We start from the raw sequence: 24,729 nt of genomic DNA, 5'->3' as shown, positions 1-24,729 counted from the left end.
ATTCCCTACTGTGTTCTTTGGAAGGGAGCCACTGGCTATGTGCTGGCCAGACTTGAGTGAAGAATTCTGCACCTCAAGGATGAAGTATCCACGTCACTCAGTTCAAGAAATTCTTAGGAGTGGGATCGCGGGATCGGAGGGTGAGACCACGTTCGGCTGTGTTGAGAAGCTCCTGTTTTCTGGAATGGCTGTACCATTTTGCGTTCCCGTTAGCGATGCATGAGCACTCCTGTTGCCCTGCATCCTTACCAGAAATTGATATCGTCAGTTGTCTTTTGGATTTTAACCATTCTAATAGCTGTAGTGGTGTCTCGTATTTTTAAGTTACATGAGTTTAGCAAATCCATGCCTCGTAATTCAGGAGTACCTCTGGATCTTTTCGTCCTGTCGGATGTTTGGGCCAATTCTTACTCATGTATTGTTTTGGCATGCCTGCTTATGTTTGATTATATGATGACTATCGTATTGGAAAAAATATTTGTAGAGTACAGAAAATGACATTTTCTTCCTCCAGACAAGATTTCCATTTGCTTCTGCCTACCTCTAATCCAGAACTACCTAATTCTAATTCCAGAGTAAGAGGTTTTTTCCAGTCCACCCGGATAACTTGAAGCAGCGCTGCTTTCCTGACACTTTACACTTCTAGGACTCATCCTTTTGAGGTCACAATTCTAAGTGCCATGTGGTGCGTGGACCCTCTTTCCCTTGAGCCCAGCCCTCCGAGGATGGTAATAACTAACTGTTCAACCTCTCAGCTACCTTTTCCCAATCATTAAATGCTCCCTGGGCAAAGAAGCTCCAATTGTTGGGGCTGGCAGGGTGAATTTCTTTCTTCTCCCAGGTCTTAGCCTGGCAATTTCTCACTGTCTTACCGTTTTTTAAAATGTTTTACTTTAATATTGTTCTTTTTCCCACTTCCAGGAGTGAAAGCAGGGTCCTGGGTTCCCTTTGCTTTACCCCATCCTTTAGGTCTTCCACTGGCTTTAAAAAGTACGGTAAATATGGCTGTATAATGTATACTCTGGGAAGAAATCGTAACAGATGACAAATAAGAGTCCTGTCTTCTATTTTTCCAGTAAAAAAAAAAAAAAATGCTTCTGGCTTATTAGTTATGGAGCCACTGATCTAAAAAATTCTACCACTTCCTGGGTCAGGACCACTAAAAATAAGCACAGAATACTCTACAATCTCTTACACAGAGAAAATTTTATTACTGGAAAGATCACACAATGTTTTTGTATACAAAGTTCAAAAATGTGGAAAAGTTAATATTTACATTTTCCATACAGTACATGATAATTTTCTTTTTATGCTTAATAGAATGTTAAACTGAGGAAAAAAACCCCAAAGCATCAGAAAACATTGTTCAAGGTATAACACTTAACTGGAAATAAAATTAAGAAAATTCTTTAATATTTTAAAGTATGCTATATAAAATACATTTTATTTATCATGACTACATTTTTCCCCATTTGATTGGCACTAATATTGCTAACACTTTTTTTAAACATATATTTAAATGTTCAGCAAAATCCTATATAAGTATAGAAATGAATTCTACGTAATGTCTGACAAAGATAGTGTACAAAATTTAGTATTCTAAATGTTAAAAAACAGTTAAAACAGAAGTACAAGCAACTATAAATGGTCATAAAGATACAATCTTGAGTGGTCATAAAACATTTTTTTTAAAAAGAAATCAATTGCACTTGGCTTAATTTCTAACAGAGTAACATTTCATCTAATCCTTCAGGACATATTATTTAAAAATGTAGAAGGATCATCGAGCAGCATAATACAATCAACACTGGACATCAAGCACCTTATTTTAGTGGCATAACAGATGTATGAAATTCCTAAAACAAAAGGACTTTATAAAATTCACGCAGGGAAGATAGAGTGGAATAAGCAGGTTTATTTTAAAGCTGAATTCCTATTATAACTCCTTCTGTTGTGTCAAATATTTTTTATACCATAAAAGAATACTATTTCTCCATTTTCTTAGGAACTCCGTGTAAAAGCTGCCAAAGTAGTGCGAGCACATGAGAGTAACAGAACGATATTTGAGTAGCGCTTCCAGGATTCCTAAAAAAGTTCAAGTCCATATACACTTATTTTCAAATATATAAAAAAAAGATACAAAGATAAGTTTTAAATACTTTAGCAAAGAAATATCTTGATTTTAGACCATAAAAGTGAAACAGCATATACCACATCTTAAAATACTTTTAACAAGAGTAGAATTTTCATAAATAGAAAAGGAAGATTCCTCTAACTCCCTCCTCCCACACAGGTTGAAAAACTATTATTCACCTGCACATTTCTGCTTTCTGAGTATACTGTCATCGTTAACCTCTGTGCGGAATGAATCCTATTCTCGGAATCTACCGTTGCCAGTGTAACAGCAGGCAACGTGGCTGTCAGTGCAAAACAGAACGCTGATGGTAAGACAGGTGCTGTCCTCTCCAGTGTAGCACGAATCCCCTTCTCAGCAACGGGCGAACCTGTCTCTCACGTATCGGAGGGACCGCCGGGGCCCTGCTCTTTGCTCCCTGCCGAAGCCGAGTGAATGAGCAGTGACGTGGAGCCTCTCGGGCTGCCCGGCTCCGAAGAACCAGGGGCCTGCAGGCCGCTGCTCTGCGCCGGGCCCGTTTCGGTGACGTCACTTTGCGGAGTTAGCCTAGGTAAGAAGACGAAAGGTGATATGCTAGGACCAGAGCACAAATCGATGCCTACTGTCTTTACAACTGCCACCCGTTTTCCATGAGTTTGACTCCCAACCAACACGCACCTTTATCAGAGCATAAGTAACTAAAACTATGTGCACCCTGACACCTCAAAATACAAATACTTCATTTTCAAACACCGTTTTCGCTAACGTCAGAAACCGCATTTAGCATCGCCCGTGCACGGGCTGAGCACGGCGCAGCCTGGGGAATACAATTAATATGGCAGGATTCTGGCCCTTGGTTTAGCAAGTATTTTATTCATCTCCCACCAAGGATGAGACATGGTGTAATTCCAACACAAAGATGGAAACACAAAGATGAATCAGACCTCAGCTCCGCCTTTGAGGGTTTACAGATCTAGTGGAGTTTTAAAGGCATATATCTAATTAGAATCCAGTCTGCAAAAACTGTTACGGGGACACAAAGAAGGCGCACTTGGTCTAGTTTCGGAAGAGGGAGGTGAGACAACCTTGAGACCTAAAAGTATTTAGCTATCAGCATTCTGGCTAATTCGATGTTTACCTGTGTTTGAATCACCTATGACCATTTGGAAAAATTCATTAATATCAATATTCTTTCATGTTCAGAAAATAAACATTTTATAATCATCTCCATATAAAATGACAAATGCCTTTTAGTACTATGATACAAGTTACAACTGAATAGCCTCTATTTCAGAAGGATTTAAACATTAACCCAAATATACACGCAACACTTAACAATTACCGTAGAAACGAACATCACTTTCCTATTTGAACAACATTCCTGAAGGCTCTTTTCCAAGCTAAGAATCGAACTACCAAACAGCACATTTATAGTCTGAACCTCAACTTCTTAAACCCAAACTTCCTTGGATTAAGTGTATGAACATGTCATCTCCTAGAATATTTTCTTTCCAGATGTGCTATGCTTTAATAAAAAGTATATAATGCAGGGGCGCCTGGGTGGCACAGCGGTTAAGCATCTGCCTTCGGCTCAGGGCGTGATCCCGGCGTTCTGGGATCGAGCCCCACATCAGACTCCTCCGCCATGAGCCTGCTTCTTCCTCTCCCACTCCCCCTGCTTGTGTTCCCTCTCTCGCTGGCTGTCTCTATCTCTGTCGAATAAATAAATAAAATCTTAAAAAAAAAAAGTATATAATGCAATATTCAAAGCGGTCCCGATTTAAGAAAACAAAATCCACGCTCACCTTCCTTCACTCCGCATACTTTCGGATACGCTGATCTTATCATTCCCATTGCCGGCCCGGCCTCTCCGGTCGGCCTGTTCCCCACAGAGTTTGGAGCTGGATGCCGCTGGGGAGGCCGGCTCCCCACAGTCCTGTTCTCTGGATCTGGGGGTGCTCGCTTCATCTGCTCTCACCTCTCTCACTGATGTCTCTGGGGAGGTTGGTATTTCTGTCATAGTCTCTTGCCCTAAGTAATCGTGGTTGGTGATCGCCACCGAGGAGGCGCCATGATGGGCGGCAGCGCCTGTGCTGGTCCCCATGGATTTGGAAATGACCTTCAGCTTATGCGAACTCGGTTTGTAGTGCTTCTTTTTGTGTTTAACTTTAGAATTATGCTTTAAGAAGAACTCACATGACTCCTGTAGAACTCTTCGACTTTCACTGATTGGACTGTAAGAGAAACCAAGGAGAGGGCTGACTTGGTAAATGTTAAGTGTTATCGAGAAGCCAAAAAGCATATCCCATATCTTATACCAAAAACCCTTAGTCAATTAAGTTAAAAATTCTAAACCATTTATAGTTACGAAATCTGAGATTATAGATACTATGAGCTATAAGTAGATTGTCAAGTGAAATCTTTTTTGCATACACTGTTAGTTACCTTTGTCGGCCTAAGTAGATTGGTAAGAAATTAAAGAAGCCAAACCAAAGGATGAGGACAAGGAAACTCAAAGCAGCATAAAGTAGGGACTATCTGTGTGTCACACATAAATATATCAAACATAAAAGTAAACCAGAAGAGAAAGAACATAGAATGGTTGTCGTTAAATTTAATTGTTTGCTTTCTAACATTAAAGTTAGCAAGTTATACTGAAGTGTGAGTATATAAATATGGGATACATAAATAATAATAGGGCAAAAAAATTAAAGTGCAGTTAAATGCAATTCTTCAGTCAGGCTCCCTTCTCCCTCAGCTTCTTCCCCTGCTTGTGCCCGCTCTCTATCTCTCTCTCTGTCAAATAAAATCTTAAAAAAAATAGATGCAATTCTTCAGACTTCAAAAACTTAGAAAAGATCTATAGCTCTGAAATTTTTACCCCCAAAAAGTTTATTAAACCAATGGGGAATAGTTGAAAACCTATACTACACTGTTGACTGTATAGAGCATACAATGTATATAACCAAATTGAACTATTTACTTGCAAATCTCCTATATTATTATAAAATACTACATAAGGTTAAAATTTTACCATCTTAAGGCAAGGCAAATAAGTGATATTTTAAGCCAGCACTATGTGTAGTAAAATTTAAAGGTAGTAAACAATGATCATACAATATATTTGAATCATGCTCTCTAGATTTCCTTACATATATTTGATCTCATTTAATCTTTTATCACTGATAAAATAATTAAAATTTAAAATGCTGCACCCAAAATAATGAATCCAGTGATAGCATAATATTAATAAGCTGTGTAAAGAAAATGCACACTTTACAAATCTTTCATTCATATTTCAATAGAATAGTATAGATCAAAGACTATTTTAACGAACGCCAAACAAAATAAAGTATATTTCTCTAGAAAAAAGATTTCCAAATTTGATGTAATAGTTGACATAACGAAACTCCAGTACAATGATGACTTGAATAGTTCCTTGGTATTTGTTCTATTTAATTTAAAACAACATCAGATAATTCAATAGCTTCTTACTCTCTCTTACGATTTCGTTTAAAAAACCCAGCCCATTCCGTGCAGGTCTTTTTGCTTCCAACCCAGAAGACGGCCGAGATGCCAACAATTAACGTCATCAGATATTTTATCATAAATAAAGCCAATTCTGGTCGAGTTTCTGTTTTTGCCTACAAAAAAAAATGAATAACAATTTCAGTGATACATTTTAAGTGGAAAGAAGTCTATATAGTCAATGTAAAAGCTGAATAAAAAATATAAATCTTCAGTCTGTTTTATTATAAAGTGCTTGACATAGCATAATATAATGAATAGTGCTGCTTTAAGTATATTCTTTACTAAAGTTCTGAATGAAGAGCTTATCTGTGTATCAAAATACATAGCTAGAAAGGAAAAACACTTAAATATATTTAGAAAGAATATCCTAAATCTTGGCTTGATTTCCCAGCATTTTTTCCCTATAAACATAGCAGCCTCTTAAAATTGCCAAAATATCTGGCTTTAAGAATTCATCTACTTTCCTAAACTAAATCTACCAAAAAATTACATTTAAATTCATTGGAACAACATAGTATTTTCGAGTCTTTATGCATTGTTGTGTTTTTAAAAATTTGGTTGGTGAGAGTGTAATAAGTATCAGTTCAATACAGTAAAATAAGTTCTGTTTTTATAAGCATATACGAAACAAAAAATTGTAAGATGATATGATCAAATTAAATATACCCAAATATGGTTTCCCCCCACTAATGGAAGAATTAAAAACAACTCCCAATTCAGCAGGAGTTGACAGACCTGTTCTTCTGTTTCTGTTCCTCATTATTATTTATCTGCCTCCGCAACCGAATTTAATTTTTAAAAGAATAGCAAAGGAGGCACTTTAAGATTGTAACCAAAGTCTAAACTTGAGGAAGAATTCTTGAGGCCCTGACTCCAGTTTCTTCTAATGCCCAGGGAATCATTCCCTCTGTCCACTGGATTTTCTTCTGAAAAATCTAATGTCATGTTCAGACTAGCTGAAGTGTACTTCCAGGGAACATCCTCTATGTTAAAGTTAAATACTGAACTACTACAGGGGCTCCTAGGTGGCTCAGTTGGTTAAGAGCCTGCTTTCAGCTCAGGTGATGATCTCAGGATCCTGGGATCGAGCCCCGTGTTGGGCTCTCAGCTCAGTCAGTCTGCTTCTCCCTCTCCCCACTGGCTCATGTGCATGTGCTCTCTCCCCCTCTCTCTCAAATAAATAAAATCTTGAAAAAATTAGTGAACTAATACAAATGCTCTTTACCTGATAAGGACATGGGATGTGGTACTGACGACAGTGGTCGGAGACCCAGGTTATCTCCCAGGTGATCCTGTTCACCTGCTCATAGACGTAACATCCCAGAAGTGTCACTAGTGGCACAAGATACAGGCCACTAAAGACTCCAATCCGAATCATAAATTTCTTTAGTTTCTCTTGGTTCCGGCCATCATGTTGTATAACTTGTCGAACGTGATTTAAGGAAATAATGCCAGCTAAAAGAAGAGACAGCCCGACAAACACACAAAGGCACAGTGGCAGGAGCACAAAGTAGCGAGAAGCATCCAGGTCATAAAGGCCCACGAAGCAAACGCCACTAATGTTGTCTCCTTCAACTTTGTTCATAGCAAGAAGCATCACGGTCAGAAAACCTGGTATTCCCCACGCAACGGCATGAAACCACACCGCTTTTTGTTCAATGGCTTCACAACTCCATTTTCTTCCTGCCGCTAGGAACCACGTAATGGTAAGAATCACCCACCACACCGTGCCGGCCATTGTGAAAAAATACAAAAACATAAACAGAACAGTGCAAGCCTTATTCTGAGAGCCCAGAACTACTGTGTCCCCGAGTTCTAGCTTCTCATCTGCCTTATTGCAGGCTGTGCGATCGCCTAACAAGAATCCGATAAAGTACATCAGGGACACGATGCTGTAGCAGACGGAGTAATATATAATTGGTCTCTCTGGGTATCTGAATCTTTTAACATCAATTAAGAAAGTAAGGAATGTGAACAGAGTTGCACAGAGACAAAATATTGAAACTATCCCGATAAAACTTTTTGCAAACTCCAGCTCATCACTTTTAAAATACATGTTAGGGCATGGAGGTGCGCACTGGTCAATTCCCAGAAACTTATAGCCTTGTCCCCCAGAAGTCTTAAGATGCCTTGGACACCAAAACCCAATGTCTCTTTGAACTTCCTCTGCTTTCTTCTGAGGACCAAGAAACTGTGTGTGTGGATCAAAAGTTACAGGAACGGTCTCATCACAGTATTGCAACCTGTAGAGATTATAAAAACTGAAGTCAATGTTTTTACTGATTCACTATTTTAATGCTATGCTTTCCAGCTCTAAAGTATTACCTGATGCATTCATAATTGATGGGAAGACACACAACCTGGATAAATTATAGGTTGGAGCTTTGAAGTTAACTAAAAACTTGTAGTTGTTAGTGAGCCCCCACCACGCTAACATATATTTAATACCAGGCAAGTGACTATGAAAATTCCCTTACTCAGAAAATGATCAATTAATAATTTTTATTTTATAAACATTTTTTTTAAAGATTTTATTTATTTATTTGACAGAGAGAGAGACAGCCAGGGAGAGAGGGAACACAAGCAGGGGGAGCAGCAGGCAGAGGAAGAAGCAGGCTCCCAGCAGAGCAGGGAGCCCGATGTGGGGCTCGATCCCAGGACCCTGGGTTCAGGCCCTGAGCCGAAGGCAGACGCTTAATGACTGAGCCACCCAGGCGCCCCTTGTAAACTTTTTTTAAAGTAAGTTCTACACCCTAAGTGGGGCTTGAACTCCCAACCCTGAGATCAAGAGTTGCATGCTCCACTGACTGAGCCAGCCAGGTGCCCTAATTAATAATTTTTAAATAATTTCTGCTTCCAAGACTAAATATCTAACAATTTATCCTAAAAAAAAGAAAGAATTTATCTTAACTAGTAGTCTCCAGACAAAAAAGTGCTGGCTTGTCTGTTTATAGCATTAAAAATACAAGACTTGGGGAAGTTCACTTGTTTTCTAATGCCCACAAAGGAGCTCAACCATATGACTAAGGTTTGACAGTTAAAATTGACGGAAATGAGACCCTTCCCTCTCCTGGACTGAGTTCAGGTGATCTCTACATTGTTAAAGAAAGGCAAGAAGATCACCAAGAGATAGACTGGGGACCAGCTTAATTCTCATCACTATTCTGTTTCAGTTTGGCTGGGTTTTTTTTAATTGAGGTATAGTTGACATACAATGTTGTATGAGTTTTAGGTGTGCAACATAGTGATTCAACATTTATATACATTGACAAATGGTCACCATAGTAAATCTAATCACCATCTGTCACAAAATCAACACAACGTTATTGACTATATTCTCCATGCTGTACATTGTACCCCATGACATATTTATCTACAACTGGAAGTTTGCACTCTTTGCCTCCCTTGTTTATGGCAGACCAGAGTGATATACACAGGCATATTTCTATTTTGTGAAACCCTTTACTACACAGGTGAGTTTCTACGTACCAGTATTAATTTAGAGGGTCTATATAGTTTAGAAATTAGTGTGGGTTTTGGGTCACCTGGGTGGCTGAGTAGGTTAGGCATCTGATTTTGGCTTAGGTCATGATCTTGGGGTCCTGGGACTGAGCCCCACGTTGGGCTCCCTACTCATGGGGGAGTCAGCTTGTCCCTTTCCCTCTTCCTCTGTCCCTCCCCCTACTTGTGCTCTCTCTCTCTCTCAAATAAATAAAATCCTTAAAAAAATAAATTAGTGGGAGTTTTTCAGAAGAAAGCTATTTATTTTTTTTTAAAGATTTTATTTTTAAGTAATATCTACACCCAACGTGGGACTCGAACTCATAACAAGATCAAGAATTGCACGCTCCACCAGCTGAGACAGCCAAGCACCCCAACAAGGAAATGTTTAAAATATGCTTTAGATATAGATAAGAGTAGCAATTAATAAAATAGTTTGCCCACAAAAAGAACACTATGTATCTACCAGCATTTTTAAAACTTAATATTATGTCAGTTTTGCTTTCTAGCTTTTGGGACCCCTTTCTGGTCCTATTCTCTTTTCTCTCTCTCCAGAAATACTCATTACCACAAGTTCAGTTTTTATTCTCCATATGCATTAAAATTTTTTTTTTACTATGTGATTTTCTAACCATTGTGTTATATAGTATGTTTCACAGGTTTTGAATTGTATATAAATGACATCATACTATATATATTAACCCACAGCATTCATTTTTTACTTAACAGTATAATTTTTAGATTTATCCATGTTTACAGGTGTGGATCAACTACATTAATTTTATCAGCTGTATCGCAGTGTTCTAGTGTGTAAGTACCTCACAATTTACCAGTCATTCTACAATGGACTTTCACTTTTTCACTTTTTTTAAAAAATTAGGAATAATGTGACAATCAGTATTCTTATGCATGATTCCTTGTTTGTGTGAAAGTTTCTATAGAAGGGGATTGCCCAGAATGTAAGGTATGAGCGTCCTCTACTTTATATATTATCAATTGCTCCTGAAAACAATTATCTGCCGGAAGTATACGACTGCCACAAAGCTTCTATACCTTAGTCTACAGATAAAGACACAAAAAGATAGACACAGCTTCCCAGCTTTATCATGTGGGGTCTCATTATATCAGCAGAATATTTCAAATTGCAATCCCCCAATGTCTAGAGAATAGGAGACAGAAGTAATGAATCAAGGTCAAGGTGCAAAAAGGTCAGTGAATTGATAATACGTTCATTTCCCCCCAGTCTGGGTCAAAGGCACCCTTACATGTTCTTGGAGAACTGTGTACTTCTCCTTTGTTGGATCTAGTATGGTTATAATTTTACATTTATTATTATAATTACTTGATTACTATCTGTTCCTCCCACCCCACTATAAGTTCCCACTGCAAATCTGTTTTTGCTCACCACTGTGTCCAAAACACTATCACCACAGTGGCTGGCATATGTTAAGTGTGCAATAAACATTTGTTGAATTAAATAATGAAAGCCTCTTACAAACATTCTAGAAAACTAATAGCAACATTAAAAGATAGCTTTCCGTTTTGGTAACTTTCAGTTGAAAACATAATTTACCTGTCACATTCAAGTTCCTCAGGCCATCGCATACCAAAGGTGTCAATTAATTTTTTGCAATCAGAATAAACTTTCTCACAAAAGTTACGACAAGGTGGGACCACATTAATCTGTTCTGTGCAGGCTGGTACAAAAGCTTTGCAAAGGAAAGTTTCGATGTTTGGTGAACATTCCAAATTTGCAAGAGGAAGAAAAGGCTATTAAGAAAAACAGAAGATGAGGTGAGAAAACATTTTAATAACAAATGAATGGAATTCATTTAATATTTAAAGTATATACATTTTCACTTACTTACACTCCAAAAGAACGTCTCACTCTCAATACAAATTTTTTCACTTTTATTTATTAATTTGTTTTTTAACTAATCTCTATGCCCAACATGGGGTTTGAACTCATGACCCTGAGATCAAGACTCATATGCTCTACTGACTAAGCCAGCCAAGTGCCCCTCAATACAATCACATTTTAAGGAGATAATTTCAGTTAGTCTGTTAGACTTATGAACCTTTCATATGCAATGGAACATTATTATTTTATTCAACTATACATTTTTCAAGAAGACATGCTAAATCAAATCAAAAGTATGAGTTGATTGCTAGGTAAAATAAATTATGCAAATATTCAACTTATAAGTATATAATGGAATACCCTAACACTGTACTGAGCATTCTAGAGAACGAAAGAATGTTTGGGGCAGAGGAAGAGCATGAAAAAGGCGCGAGGATCACTAGAACCTTGTCCATGCAGGGCAAGCTCAGCGTGGCTAGAATATGAGGTCAAAGAGGTGGTGTTAAGGGCAGAGTAGAGAGAGGTGAGATTGGAGAGGTACGCTGGGCCTGATCCTGGAGATCAGGAATGGCATGCTAAGTTGTCCGGATTTTTGAAATTAAGGAATGAAATACTTTGGAGAGTTTTAAAAGCAGGAAGTATCTCTAGAGTCTGACAGCTGAGTTGGAATGCTAGTCCCTCACTTACTGGCTGTGTAACTTTGTCGGGTTAACGTTTCTGTGCCTTAGTTTCTTCATCTGTAAAATGGCAATAATAATAGTACCTGTTGCATAAGATTGTTACGAGTACAGAGTTAATAAACGTAAAGCACTTCAAACAGTGTCTGGCATGTAGTAAGCACTCAATAAATGCCAGTTATTGTGATGATTACACTGTAGAGAGTGCAGATGGGTTCTGGATAAACCTGGCACATTAACCATGTATGTTTACCCCCTTTCCCTCCTCATGCTTCCTCACTAAATTATAATAAAGGGGAAAAAAGGCACTAACCCATCAGTAAGTGAACAGAAGCGATCACATTAGCATATCTGACTTTTCCAATGACAAAAACAACAAAAAAGAAAGCCCCAGGCTTTCCAAGATGGAAAGCTATTAGAGGAGTGGAAAGTGGCTTAATGGGACACAGGGTGGACTATGAAGAAGGAGTGGAGACATTCAGATGACAATGAGCTGATGTGCTCTAAATAACCCGAGAGTCTGTTCTTTGAGGTACCAAGTAGCACAAAAGGCTACTCTCACCCTACGCCAGCCCAGATGATTATTTCATTCTACCAGGGTTGTTTCCAGGAGAAACGGAGCTGGAGATGTTCTGCACTTGGGGCGTCAAGCACAGGACAGAGATAACGCACAAAGAGAAAAGAGAGGGACTGAATAACAGTCTACCTACAGAAACATGAAGCCTTCACCTCCCTGTTCCTGTTCTGTTCAGGCATATACCTACCACCCCCATTCTTCGAAAAAACTCAACAGTCTTGAAGAGACACACTGACAATGAAAAAGCCAGTCGAACTTGAGCTCACCCTACAATGAAGCCCACAGGTAACAAGCCCCATTCTTGCACACACAGCTTTTTAGGGCCCCGCACAAATAAAAATGGGTAGCCAAGGATCGTCAGACATTTGAAGAAAGCCATTCACATCAAAGGGTGACCAAAGCAAGCAAGCAGATAATTGAATATTTGGAGGAAACAGAGATTATGCAGGGAACAGAAGAAAACAAATCACAGAACAAACAAAAACCTTACTATTGTAAATGAGAAGTTATTGCATCCATTTAAAAGGGACAGGATGCTATGGAAAATTAATAAGATAGCTCAAATAAAAAAAAACCTCTACAGAAGGATTAGAAGATAAAGCTGAGGGAAGAGATGGACAATCAGAGAGAAAATCCTCCCAATCAGAGGATCAGTCCAAGTGTCCAACACATGACTAAAGGAGTTCCAGAAAGAACAGAGAAAATGAGGTATGGATGATAGTCAAATAAAGAATATAAGAACATTTTTCAGAACAGAAGGGTACTAGCTTACAAACTGAAAAAGGTGGCATCGCACTGCAATCTTACTATTAAAACATTTCTGGGCTAAAACTTCAGTCAATTTTCTTTTCTTTTTTTTTGATTTATTTATTTGACAGAGAGAGTGTGAGCTGGGGGAGGGGTAGAGGGAGAGAGAGAGTCTTAAGCAGACTCCATGCTGAGTGCAAAACCCAACGTGGGGCCCAATCTCATGACTCTGAGATCATGACCTGAGCTGAAATTAAGAGCTGGATGCTTAACCAACTGTGCCACCCAGGCGCCCCCAGTCAATTTTATTTTACAGAGATCTCTCTCATATTCTTCTCTCTTCCAACCCCTCCAATTCCAAACCCTATGCTACAGTGATTATCCCATCAGACAAACTTGTTCTATTATCACCCATCATAAACAAAACAATAATACCTTTCCTTGACTCCATATCACAATCCCCATCCAGCCATTATTCCATTTTTCTGTTCCCCTTTATAGAAAAACTCCTCAAAATAGTTGTCTTTACTTTCTCTAATTCTGCTCTTCCCATTCCCTCTTGAGCCTCCCTCCAATTGTCCTCACACTTCAGTGAAACTGCTTGTCAGAGCCACCAATAAACTCCATATTGTCAAATCCAATAGTCAATTCTAAGTCCTCATGCTACTAAACTCTTAACAATATTTTACACAGTGGATCCTGCCTTCCTTGTGAAACACTTTTTTCAACTGGCTTCTAGAATACAAATTCTCCTGGATTTCTACCTATCTCATCGCTGTTCTTTTTCTGATCCTCTTCCATTTCCCAATTTTAAATATTGGAGTACTTGAGAGTTCCATCCTCAGACCTCTACCTTATCTATACTCACTCCCCAGGGGAAACTCGTCCAGAACTATGGTATTAAATACCAACTGTACATGAAGGATTCCCAAAGTTATCTCTGGCCCCATCTCTCCTGTGAACTCTCTACTTGATGACCACCTGCTTCCTGGAGAATTCCACTAAGCTGTCCACATGCATCTCAAACCCAGTATGTCCAAAACATAGCTCAATCCCACTGCACCCTATCTCCCAAACAATCCCTCAGTCTTCCCCATCTCAGTTAGGTGGTGCCACCATCACCAAGTTCTCTGGCCAAGAATCTAAAGATTCAGCTTTTACTCCTCTCTTTCTCTTACCCCATATTCAATCCAGGAGCAAATCCTGTTGGTTCTCCCTGCAAGATATATTTCAAATCATCTCATTTCTCACTAAGTTACTATGTCTATGCCGCTAAATCTTTCACCTAGACAACTGAAATAGCTTCCCAATCGTCTCACTACTTAACATTCTTGCAAATCTGACAATTTCCATTCAGATCCCCCCTCCAACCAATGTGATTCTTTAAAATGTAAGTTGTCCTTGTTCAAAAGACTCCATTAGAATAAATTCCAGAGTCCTTACCAAGTCCTAAGAAGCCTTAGATTTTCTAGCCCCTGGCTACAAATCCACTTTGCTACCAGCCTTTTCCTCATTTCCTGCCATGCTTTCTCTTATTCACTCCAGTGCCACCAAATTGGCCTTTTGCTTCTCATCATTCCATGTGTATTTCTGCTTCAGAATCTTTGCATTTGCTATTCCCTTTGCCTAGAACACTCTTCCTCCACATAGTCACATGGCTTGTGTCCTCATTCATTTGGGTCTCTGCATAACTGTCACTTCAGAGAAGCATTCCCTGCCCATCCTATGTAAAAAATTGTCCTTCCATTCTCTGTTCCATTATTCTGTTTTGTATTTCTTTATGGTCCTTATCACTATCTGGCATTTCATTATATATTAGTTTATTTCCTAATTTCTGCCTTTACTACTAGAATGTAAATTCCATGAGGGAAAGGGATTTTGTCTATTTTTTTCACTGCTATATCCCTAGCGCCTTGAACAGTGTGTGTGTGTGTGTGTGTGTGCATGTGTAGAATGATTTCTCTATAAATATCTGTTAAATAAATGAACTATCCAGAGCAATGAATGAACTAGGCACATCAATAAAAAATTTCAGAGCATCAAGATAAAGAGACCATAAATGCTTCCAAATAGAAAAAAAAAAAACCAGGTCACACACAAAGGAATTAAATTCTGAATATCTAATAATATCAGATACTAGGAGACAGTGCAAAAAATAACTCTAATATTCTGAAGGTATATTACTTTTAACCTAGAATTCTATACCCAACCAAACATTTAGGTGAGAGTAAAATAATACCCTTTTGGGGCCTGAAAGGAATAAAAAAATGTTAACTTTCAAGTATCCCTTTTAAGGAAGCAACTAGAGGATGTAGTATTCTTAAAACCAACTGAAGGAATATATGAATAAGCCATGAAGGAAAATGACATGGGACTCACAAATTAGTTGATCCAACATTGGAGAATGGCAAGAGGAAGCCTTAACATGACAGCTCTGTATCTAGTCCAGAAAACAATCAGGGCATATATGGGAGGACAGACAGCTGAAGGAGGAATGTCTCAAGGGAATGGGAATGGGGGACTGGAACTGACAGATTATATATTTTGAGCATCTGGAAAAATCACTATTAGATGTCTAAAAAATCAGGAAAACAATTAGCTATAGGTACATAAAAAACAAAGTAAATGAGGGAAGATGCAGTTACTGCATTAACCAAGAGGGAAGATATTAAAGAAATACATGCAATCAAAGCATACTACTTGACTCAGTAATGTACAATATTTAATGTTCCTAATAATGCTAGCACTGATGACTGATTTAACCAAGAATTGTATTAGAATGTTGGGAGGAGAAGTAAAAATGGTTGAGTTAGACAAATAAATATCAACTACTGTAAGAGGAAAGAATAAACAGAGACTGCTTGAAGTTCTAAATGGAAGATCAGTAAGTAACAGACTAAGCATATTAGAACATGGCCTATGTATCGGAAGAGGCTTGAAAGAGTTCAAAGTGTCTGCCTTTGGGGAGGAGGATTGGGATGGGCATAGAGAAGAGTGGGCAGGAACTGCTGTTTTTCTGTTAAAAGCCTTTAATACTGAGGGTTTTCTTCCAGCTTTATTTAGGTATAGTTGGCATATGATAAATTGAACATGGATAAAGTATAAACTTTGATGGGTCTTGAAACCATTATCACAGTCAAGGAACTAAATATATCCATCATCATGAAAAGTTTCCTCTTGCCTCTTTGTAATCCCTCTCTCCTATCTCCCCTCTCACGCCCTACCCCCACCCCAAGTCAATAACCTCCCCTGGCAACCACTGATATGCTTTCTGTCATTATAGAGTGGTGTTTTCTAGAGTTTTACATAAATGGAATCATACAACATATATTCTTTTTGTCTGGTTTCTTTCCTTTGGCATCATTATTTTGAGATTCATCCATGTTGTTCCGTGCGTCAACAGTTCATTCTTTTTAATTGCTAAGTAGTATTTCATTATGTGGTTATACCATAATTTGTTTATCCATTCACCTGTTGATGGACAGTTTGAAATGCCCATGAAACATGCAGACAGTTATATAAGCAAAGTTCTGTAAGTAAGAGACTTTAGGTAAAGAACATAGATTTGGAACCCATCATTATGAAAAAGGTAATTGAAATATGTGAATGAAAGTGCCCAAAGAGAACAAATAGAGTAAGAGAAGATGAAAATTCTGATTCAAGAGGAATGCACTGAATTTACATATTAACATCCTCTTCTTCTCCAAACGTCATTGAAATGGGAAAAAAGGTTTAAGGATTAAAAAAAAGAAAATCTATAGCTCTACAAAAAACTAGGAAAAGGTCTTATCAATGAACTATAAACACTGAGACATTTCTGAAAGATAAAAAGGAATGGAGGTGGAGTATCTGGTAAGATGGTGAAATGGGAGGACCCTAAGCTCACCTTGGCCCACAGATAGAACTAGATAATGCTCACATCAGTGTAAAAAACCCAGAAAACAACCCAAAGACTGGCGGAACCAACTTCATAACTAAAGGTGGAGAGGAGGTCACACTGACGAGGGTAAGGAGGGTGGAGATGTGGTCAGATCTAAATGAACCCTGGCAGTCCTTGGAAAGGAGGGAGCCATGGATGTGGAGAGGGGAGAGAAAGACTATCACACAGGGGAGCCTGCATGGGGAAGATGAAGTGCCATAACATTTGGCTTTTAAAACTAGAGGGGCTAAATTTGTGAGTTCTCACAACCAGTGGAACTTAAAGCCTAGGATTTTAAAAATCAGCAGGCTGGTTTCTGGGAGAGCCAGCTGAGTCCCCAACCTTAAAGAGAAAGCACTACAAACAACCCATGGAGATAGAGCATAGAGGCAGCAGCCTGGGGCATATGGGAGGGTTATTTACTAATTTCAGAGTGTGTCCCCAAGGGATAGAGATCCCTGGGGGACTCCCCCAGGAACAAAGGAGCTGGCAGGCACCATTTCCCTTTCCCGCCACCAGCACAAACACATGGCCACTTTTGGGAACTAGCCCAGAGCTGACACTCACTACCTAAACTTGCTTATACCACCACCTACCCTTTTAGGGGATCCGCCCCCTCCAGCCAAGCTTGCCTCAGTCCCAGCACTGAGTGTCCTCTCCCCAGAACACTGGCGCACCCTGCCAACACCTTGTCTCCCAACCCCTGTGCTTTGTGAAGCCTCAATCCTCCAGTGGTGGTGGGTCCCACTGAAGACCAGCATGCCTTATTAAAACTGCAGGCCCCACACCAGCAGCTGCACCAGCCACACCCTGCAATGGCAGCTCCCCTCAACCAGCATAAACCTTGTGGCCACTGTGGGCCCTGCCCCCTCCAACAGCTCTTGGTTGGAGCCTATTCCAACTAGAGCCACAAGCTGGGCATTGTGCAAGCAGCCATGACAGGAGCTGGTACCACTCCAAAGTGACTCCTACCCTTGGGTGAGGAGAAGATAACCACACACCCCAGTCGGACAATCCCAGCAGCAGGCTGGGGGCAGACAGTTGGTCTGACTGCAGGCCTATCAACCAATAAAAGCTTCTCTGGGGACAACACAGGGAAAGCACCCTTCAGTTTGGTGCTAGAGTAACTCAGGCAAATGCCTGGTCTGACTAAACTCAAGCCCAAGGTGGCCCCAGACTGGCCTACTAACAACACATGGACCAAACACTGCCCACAACAGAAAAAGAGAGCCAGTGCAGAAGAGCCAACACACAGCATGCAATACACATAGGAGACACCCCTGAAGCACCAGGTTCTGGTGAACAGGGGGCACTGCTACTGCAGGGCACTACAGGACCTCTTCTTCACAAGGCCGTTACTCTCAAGAGTGGGAGACATAGCTGACTTTCCTAACACACAGAACAGACATAGAGAATTAGACAAAATGAGGAGACAGAGGAATATGTAACAAATAAAAGAATAGGACAAAACCACAGCAAGAGGCCTAAGCAAAACAGAGATAAGTAATGTGTCTGATAGAGAATTTAAAGTAATGATCATAAAGACACTCACTGGACTTGAGTAAAGTGTGGAAGACCTCAGTGAGACTCTTAAAAAAAGAGATAAAAAGAGCCAATCAAAGATAAAGAAAACAACAAATGAAATAAAAAATACACTACAGAGAGGGGTGCCTGAGTGGTTCAGACAGTTAAGTGTCCAACTCTTGATTTTCAGCTCAAGTCTGCATCTCAGGTTCATGAGTCCAAGTCACGCATTGGGCTTCTGGCTGGGCATGGACCCTGCTTAAAAAAAAATGCACTAGATGGAATAAATAGTAAGCTAGAGGAAGCAAAAAATGAATTAGCAACCTCGAGGACAGAGTAATGGAAAGTAATCAAGCTGGACAGGTGAGAGAAAAAAAATTACGCAAAATGAGAACAGACTTAGGAAACCCTGCAACTTCATCAAGCATAACATTCTCACTACAGGGATCCCAGAAGAAGAAGAGAGGGGAAAGGGGGCAGAAAATGTATTTGAATAAATAACAGCTGAAAACTTCCCTAATCTGAGGAAGGAAATAGATAACCAGATCCAGGAAAACATAAATCCCCCAACAAGATCAACCCTAGGAAGTCCAAACCAACATACATAGTAAATAAAATGGCAAAAAGTAGTGACAAAGAGAAAATTTTAAAAGCATCAAGAGAAAAGAAGACATTTACACACAAGAGGACACCACATAAGGCTATCAGCAGACTTTTCAGCAGAAACTTTGCAGGCAGAAGAAGGTGGCATGATATAGTCAAAGTGCTGAAAGGAAAAAAAATCTGCAGCCAAGAATAATCTATCCAGCAAGCCTATCATTCAGAATAGAAGGAGAGATAAATAGTTTCCCAGACAACAAAAGTTAGGGGAGTTCATGACCACTACACGAACCCAACAAGAAATGGTAAAGGGGACTCTTTGAGTGGAAAGGAAAGACCATAAGTAAAAGTAAAAAAAGTAGGAACCACAAAAGCAGTAAAATTTCTGTAAAAATCAGTCAAGGGACTCACAAATTAAAAGAATATAAAATATGACTCCATATACATAAAACACAGCAGGGGAGAGAGTAAAGAATGGGTTCAAACTCAGGTGACCATCAACTTAATATAGACTGATATATACAGAAGATGTTATATACAAACCTGATGGTAACCACAATTAAAAAACAGTAATAGATATACAAAAGATAAAGAAAAGGAATCCAAGTATATCACTAAAGAAAGCCAGCAAACCATGAGAGAAGAGAGCAAGAGAAGAAAGAAACAGAGAAGAACTATAAAAACAACCACACAAGTAACCAAATATCAATAAATACATATCATTAATTACTTTGAATGTAAATGAACTAAACACTCCAATCAAAAGACATAGGGGGATGGAATGGATAAAAAAACAAGACCCATCTATATGCTGCCTATGAGAGACTCATTTCTAACCTAAAGACACAGGCAGATTGAAAGTGAAGGGATGGAAAAGCATTTATCACACAAACAGATGTAAAAAGAAAGCTGTGGCATAACGTACTTATACTGGACAAAATAGACTTTAAAACAGAGACTGTAACAAAAGACAAAAAAGGACACTATATTATCATAAAAGGGACAATCCAACAAGAAGATGTAACAATTGTAAATATTTATGCACCCAACATGGGAGCACTCAACTACATAAAACAGTTCATAACAAACATAAAGGAACTAATCAATAGTAATACAATAACGGTAGGAGACTTTAACACCCCAGTTACATCAATGGACAGATCACTCAAACAGAAAATCCACAAGGAAACAGTGACTTTGAATGACACAGATATATTCAGAACAGTCCTTCCTAAGACGGCAGGATATATATTCTTTTCAAGTGCACATGAAATATTCTCCAGAACAGATCATGTATTAGGCCACAAAACAAGTCTCAACCAATTCAAAAAGATCAAAGTCATACAAAGCATCTTTTCTGACCACAATGCTATGAAACTAGAAAGCAACCACAAGAAAAAGTCTGGAAAGAACACATATACATTAAATAACATGCTACTAAACAACATATGGATCAACCAAGAAATCAAAGAAGAAATAAAAATTTACATGGACAGAAATGAAAATGAAAACACAATGTTCCAAAATCTCTGAGATGCAGCAAAAGTCGTTCTAAGAGGGAAGTTTATAGCAATAGTGGCCTACCTCAAGAAGCAAGAAAAATCTCAAATAAACAACCTAACCTTACACCTAGAGGAACTAGAAAAAGAACAAACAAAACTCAAAACCAACAGAAGAAAGAGAATAATAAAGATTAGAGCAGAAATAGATGAACTTAAAAAAACCCAATAGAACAGATCAATGAAACCAGGAGCTGGTTCTTTGAAAAGATCAACAACAACAACAACAAAAAAAACAAAAAAACAACAACAACAACAAAAAAAAAACAAAAAGAGAGAGAGAGAGAGGACTCAAATAACCAAATCAGAAATGAAAGAGAAGAAACAACAATCAACACCACAGAAATACAAAGGATTGTAAGAAAATGTGAAAAAGTATATGTCAACAAATTGGACAACCTAGAAGAAAAGGATAAATTCCTAGAAACATATAAACTCCCAATATTGAATCAGGAAGAAATAGAAAATTTGAACAGACCAATTACCAGCCATCAAATTGAATGGGTAATCAAAACACTCCCAACAAACGAAAGTCCAGGACCAGACAGCTTCACAGATGAATTCTAACAACATTTAAAGAAGAGTTAATACATATTCTTCTCAAACTTTTACAAAAAAATAGAAGAGGAAGGAAAACTTCCAAATTCATTCTACGAGGCCAGCATTACCCTGATACCAAAACCAGGTAAAGATATCACACACACACACACAAAAGACAACTACAGGTCAATATTTTTGATGAACATAGACACAAAAATCCTTAACAAAATAATAGTGAATCGAATCCAACAATACATTATAAAGATCATTCACCACGCTCAAGTGGGATTTATTCCTGGATGCTAGGGTGCTTCAATATTCACAAATCAATCAACATGATGCATCACATCAATAAGAGAAATGATAAAAACCATAAGATCATTTCAATAGATGCAGAAAAAGCATTTGACAAAGTACAACACCCATTCGTGCCAAAAACCTTCAACAAAGTAGGTTCAGAGGGAATATACATCAACATAATAAAGGTCTTATATCAAAAACTCAGAGCTAACATCATACTCAATTGGGAAAAACTGAGAATTTTTCCCCTGAGGTCAGGAACAAGACAAGGATGTCCACTCTCAGCACTTTTATTCAATATAGTCCTAGCCACAGCACTCAGAAAACAAAAAGAAATGAAAGGCATTCAAACTGGTAAGGAAGAAGTAAAATTTTCACTATTTGCAGATAACATGACATTATACATAGGAGATCCTAAAGACCCCACCAAAAAACTACTAGAACTGTTAAATTAATTCAGCAAGGTTGCAGGATACATAATCAATGTACAGAAATCCGATGCATTTCTATACACTAATAATGAAGCAGTAGAAAGAGAAGTTAAGAAAATAATCCCATCTACAATTTCACCAAAAATAATAAAATACCCAGGAATAAACTTAACCAAAGAAATGAGAGACCTGTACTCTGAAAACTGTAAAACGCAGGTGAAAAAAATTGAAGGTGACACAAACAAATGGAAAGATATTTCATGTTTGTGGATTGGAAGAACAAATATTGTTAAAATGTCTATACTACCCAAAGCAATCTACACATTTAATGCAATCCCAATCAAATAGCATTTTTCACAGACCTAAAACAAATAATTCTAAAATTTGTATGGAACCACAGAAGACCCTGAATAACCAAAGCAATCTTGAAAAAGAAAACAAAACTGGAGGTATCACAATTCCAGACTTCAGGCTATATTACAAGGCTGTCCTAATCAAAACAGTATGATACTGGCACAAAAATAGACACATAGATCAATGGAAAGGAAAAGAAAGCCCAAAAATAAACCCATAATTATAAGGTCAATTAATCTTTGACAAAAAAGGCAAGAATACATAATGGGGAAAAGACAGTCTCTTCAACAAATGGTGTTAGCAAAACTGGACAGCAACATGCAAAAGAATGAAACTGAACCACTTTCTTATACCAAACAAAAATAAAGTCAAAATGGATGAAAGAACTAAAATGTGAGACCTGAAACCATAAAAATCCTAGAAGAGAGCACAGGCAGTAATTTCTCTGACATCAGCTATAACAACATCTTTCTAGATATGTCTCTTGAGGCTAAAGAAATAAAAGCAAAGGGGGCGCCTGGGTGGCATAGCGGTTAAGCGTCTGCCTTCGGCTCAGGGCGTGATCCCGGCGTTATGGGATCGAGCCCCACATCAGGCTCCTCTGCTGTGAGCCTGCTTCTTCCTCTCCCACTCCCCCTGCTTGTGTTCCCTCTCTCGCTGGCTGTCTCTATCTCTGTCAAATAAATAAATAAAAATCTTTAAAAAAAAAGAAATAAAAGCAAAGGTAAACTATTGGGACTACATCAAAATAAAAAGCTTCTACACAGCAAAGGAAATAATCAACAAAACTAAAAGGTAACCTACTGAATGGGACAATATGCTTGCAAATGATGTATCCAATAAAGGATTAGTATCCAAAATATGTAAAACAACTGATACAACTCAACACCAAAAAACCAAATAATCCAATCAAGAAATGGGCAGAAGACATGAACGGACATTTCTCCAAAGAAGACATACAGATGGCCAAAAGCCACATGAAAAGATGCTCAACATCATTCACCATCAGGGAAATGCAAATCAAAACCACAATGAGATATCACCTCACACCTGTCAGAATGGCTAAAATTAAACACACAAGAAAGAACAAGTGTTGGTGAAGATGTGGAGAAAATGGAACCCTCTTGCACTGTTGGTAGGAATGCAAACTGGTGCGGTCATGGTGGAAGACAGTATGGAGGTTTCTCAAAAAATAAAAAACAGAACTACACTATGATCCAGTAATTGTACTACTGGGTATTTAACCAAAGAATGCAAAAACACTAATCTGAAGGAATATATGCACCCCTTTGTTTACTGCAGCATTACTTACAATTGCCAAATTATGGAAAGAGCCTAAGTGTGCATCGATAGATGAATGGATAAAGATGTGGTAGATACATAATGGAATATTTTTCAGCCATAAAAATAAATGAAATCTTGCCATTTGCAACAACATGGATGGAACTAGAGAGTATAATGCTAAACGAAATAAGCCTGTCAGTGAAAGACAAATACCATATAATTTTACTCATATGTGGAATTTAAGAAACAAAACAAAGGAATAAAGAAAGAAAAAAAAGACACCCCTCCCCCCCCCAGAAAACCCAGATCTTAACTATAGAGAACAGATGGTTATTAGAAAAGAGGTGGGTTGGGGGATGGGTGAAACAGGTGATGAGGATGCAAGAGCGCACTTATCTTGATGAGCGCTGAGTAATATACTGAATTGCCGGATCACTACCTTGTACACCTGAAACCAATATAACACTATAGAATTACTACACTGGAATTAAAATTTAAAAAATAAAAATGTGACACGATACCGAGCAACTGAAGGAATGTAAGAAATGAAAGAAAAAAGAATGAGGACTTTCTAGGAATGTGACCAACTAAGTATCTCCTACCAAAAAACACTCAGGTTCTGGAGAAACTGCAACAGATACGCTTAAAAATGCATTGCTGAGCACTGTATACAGCTGATAAAGTAGCATAAAATATATAAAGTAAGAACCAATGAAACTGCAAGGAGAAATGTAGAATTCCATGACCTTAATGGGAAAAGTCAATGCATATTTCCTGGTAAATGAAAGGGCAAACATGGAAAAAATTAATAAGTAAATATGAGATGTGATTACAACACTACAATTAACAAGTCTGATTTAAAGGGCACATACAGAACCCACACCCAACAATTAGAGAGCAAGAGCTTTCAAGGACGTTGGACCAGTGGAGAGCCCACCCTGTCCCGAGGGGGCGAAGAGACTGGGCAACACCGGGCCTCCGCAGGCGGCGGACCATATCGCCCTTACATGAATGACGCTGAGACCGACCCCTTGCTGCCTCACAGGAGCTTGTTAGAGAAAGACCGCAGAGAACTTCTCTCCGTTTTCTCTATCCTAAGCGGGAGAATGCCCCGACCGTGCGAGTATCCACTCTGAAGCTGAGGTGGAAGGAGAAGCCCGGGCAACTAGTAGCATTTATTTCCTTATTTACTGTCCAAACAAGCCTCGTTC

At 38.6% G+C, this 24,729-nt stretch overlaps 1 protein-coding gene across 2 annotated transcripts in view; it reads right to left on the bottom strand.

Moving 5' to 3' along the window:
• Positions 1–1,187: 1,187 nt before the first annotated feature.
• Positions 1,188–24,729, bottom strand: part of FZD6 (frizzled class receptor 6) — a 37,755-nt gene continuing 14,213 nt past the window's right edge. For both annotated transcript variants that reach the window (XM_026495596.4, XM_026495597.4), the window contains exons 3-7: positions 10,719–10,915; positions 6,870–7,887; positions 5,609–5,757; positions 3,919–4,347; positions 1,188–2,680 (exon numbers count right to left, since the gene is read on the bottom strand). In XM_026495596.4, coding sequence (XP_026351381.2) covers positions 2,512–2,680; positions 3,919–4,347; positions 5,609–5,757; positions 6,870–7,887; positions 10,719–10,915 — 1,962 coding nt within the window. In that variant the 3' untranslated portion in view covers positions 1,188–2,511. The remainder of the gene's footprint in view (positions 2,681–3,918; positions 4,348–5,608; positions 5,758–6,869; positions 7,888–10,718; positions 10,916–24,729) is intronic.

This window comes from Ursus arctos, unplaced genomic scaffold, assembly GCF_023065955.2.
Source record: "Ursus arctos isolate Adak ecotype North America unplaced genomic scaffold, UrsArc2.0 scaffold_6, whole genome shotgun sequence".
Lineage (NCBI taxonomy): Eukaryota > Metazoa > Chordata > Mammalia > Carnivora > Ursidae > Ursus > Ursus arctos.
This window is presented reverse-complemented; position numbering and strand designations above follow the sequence as displayed.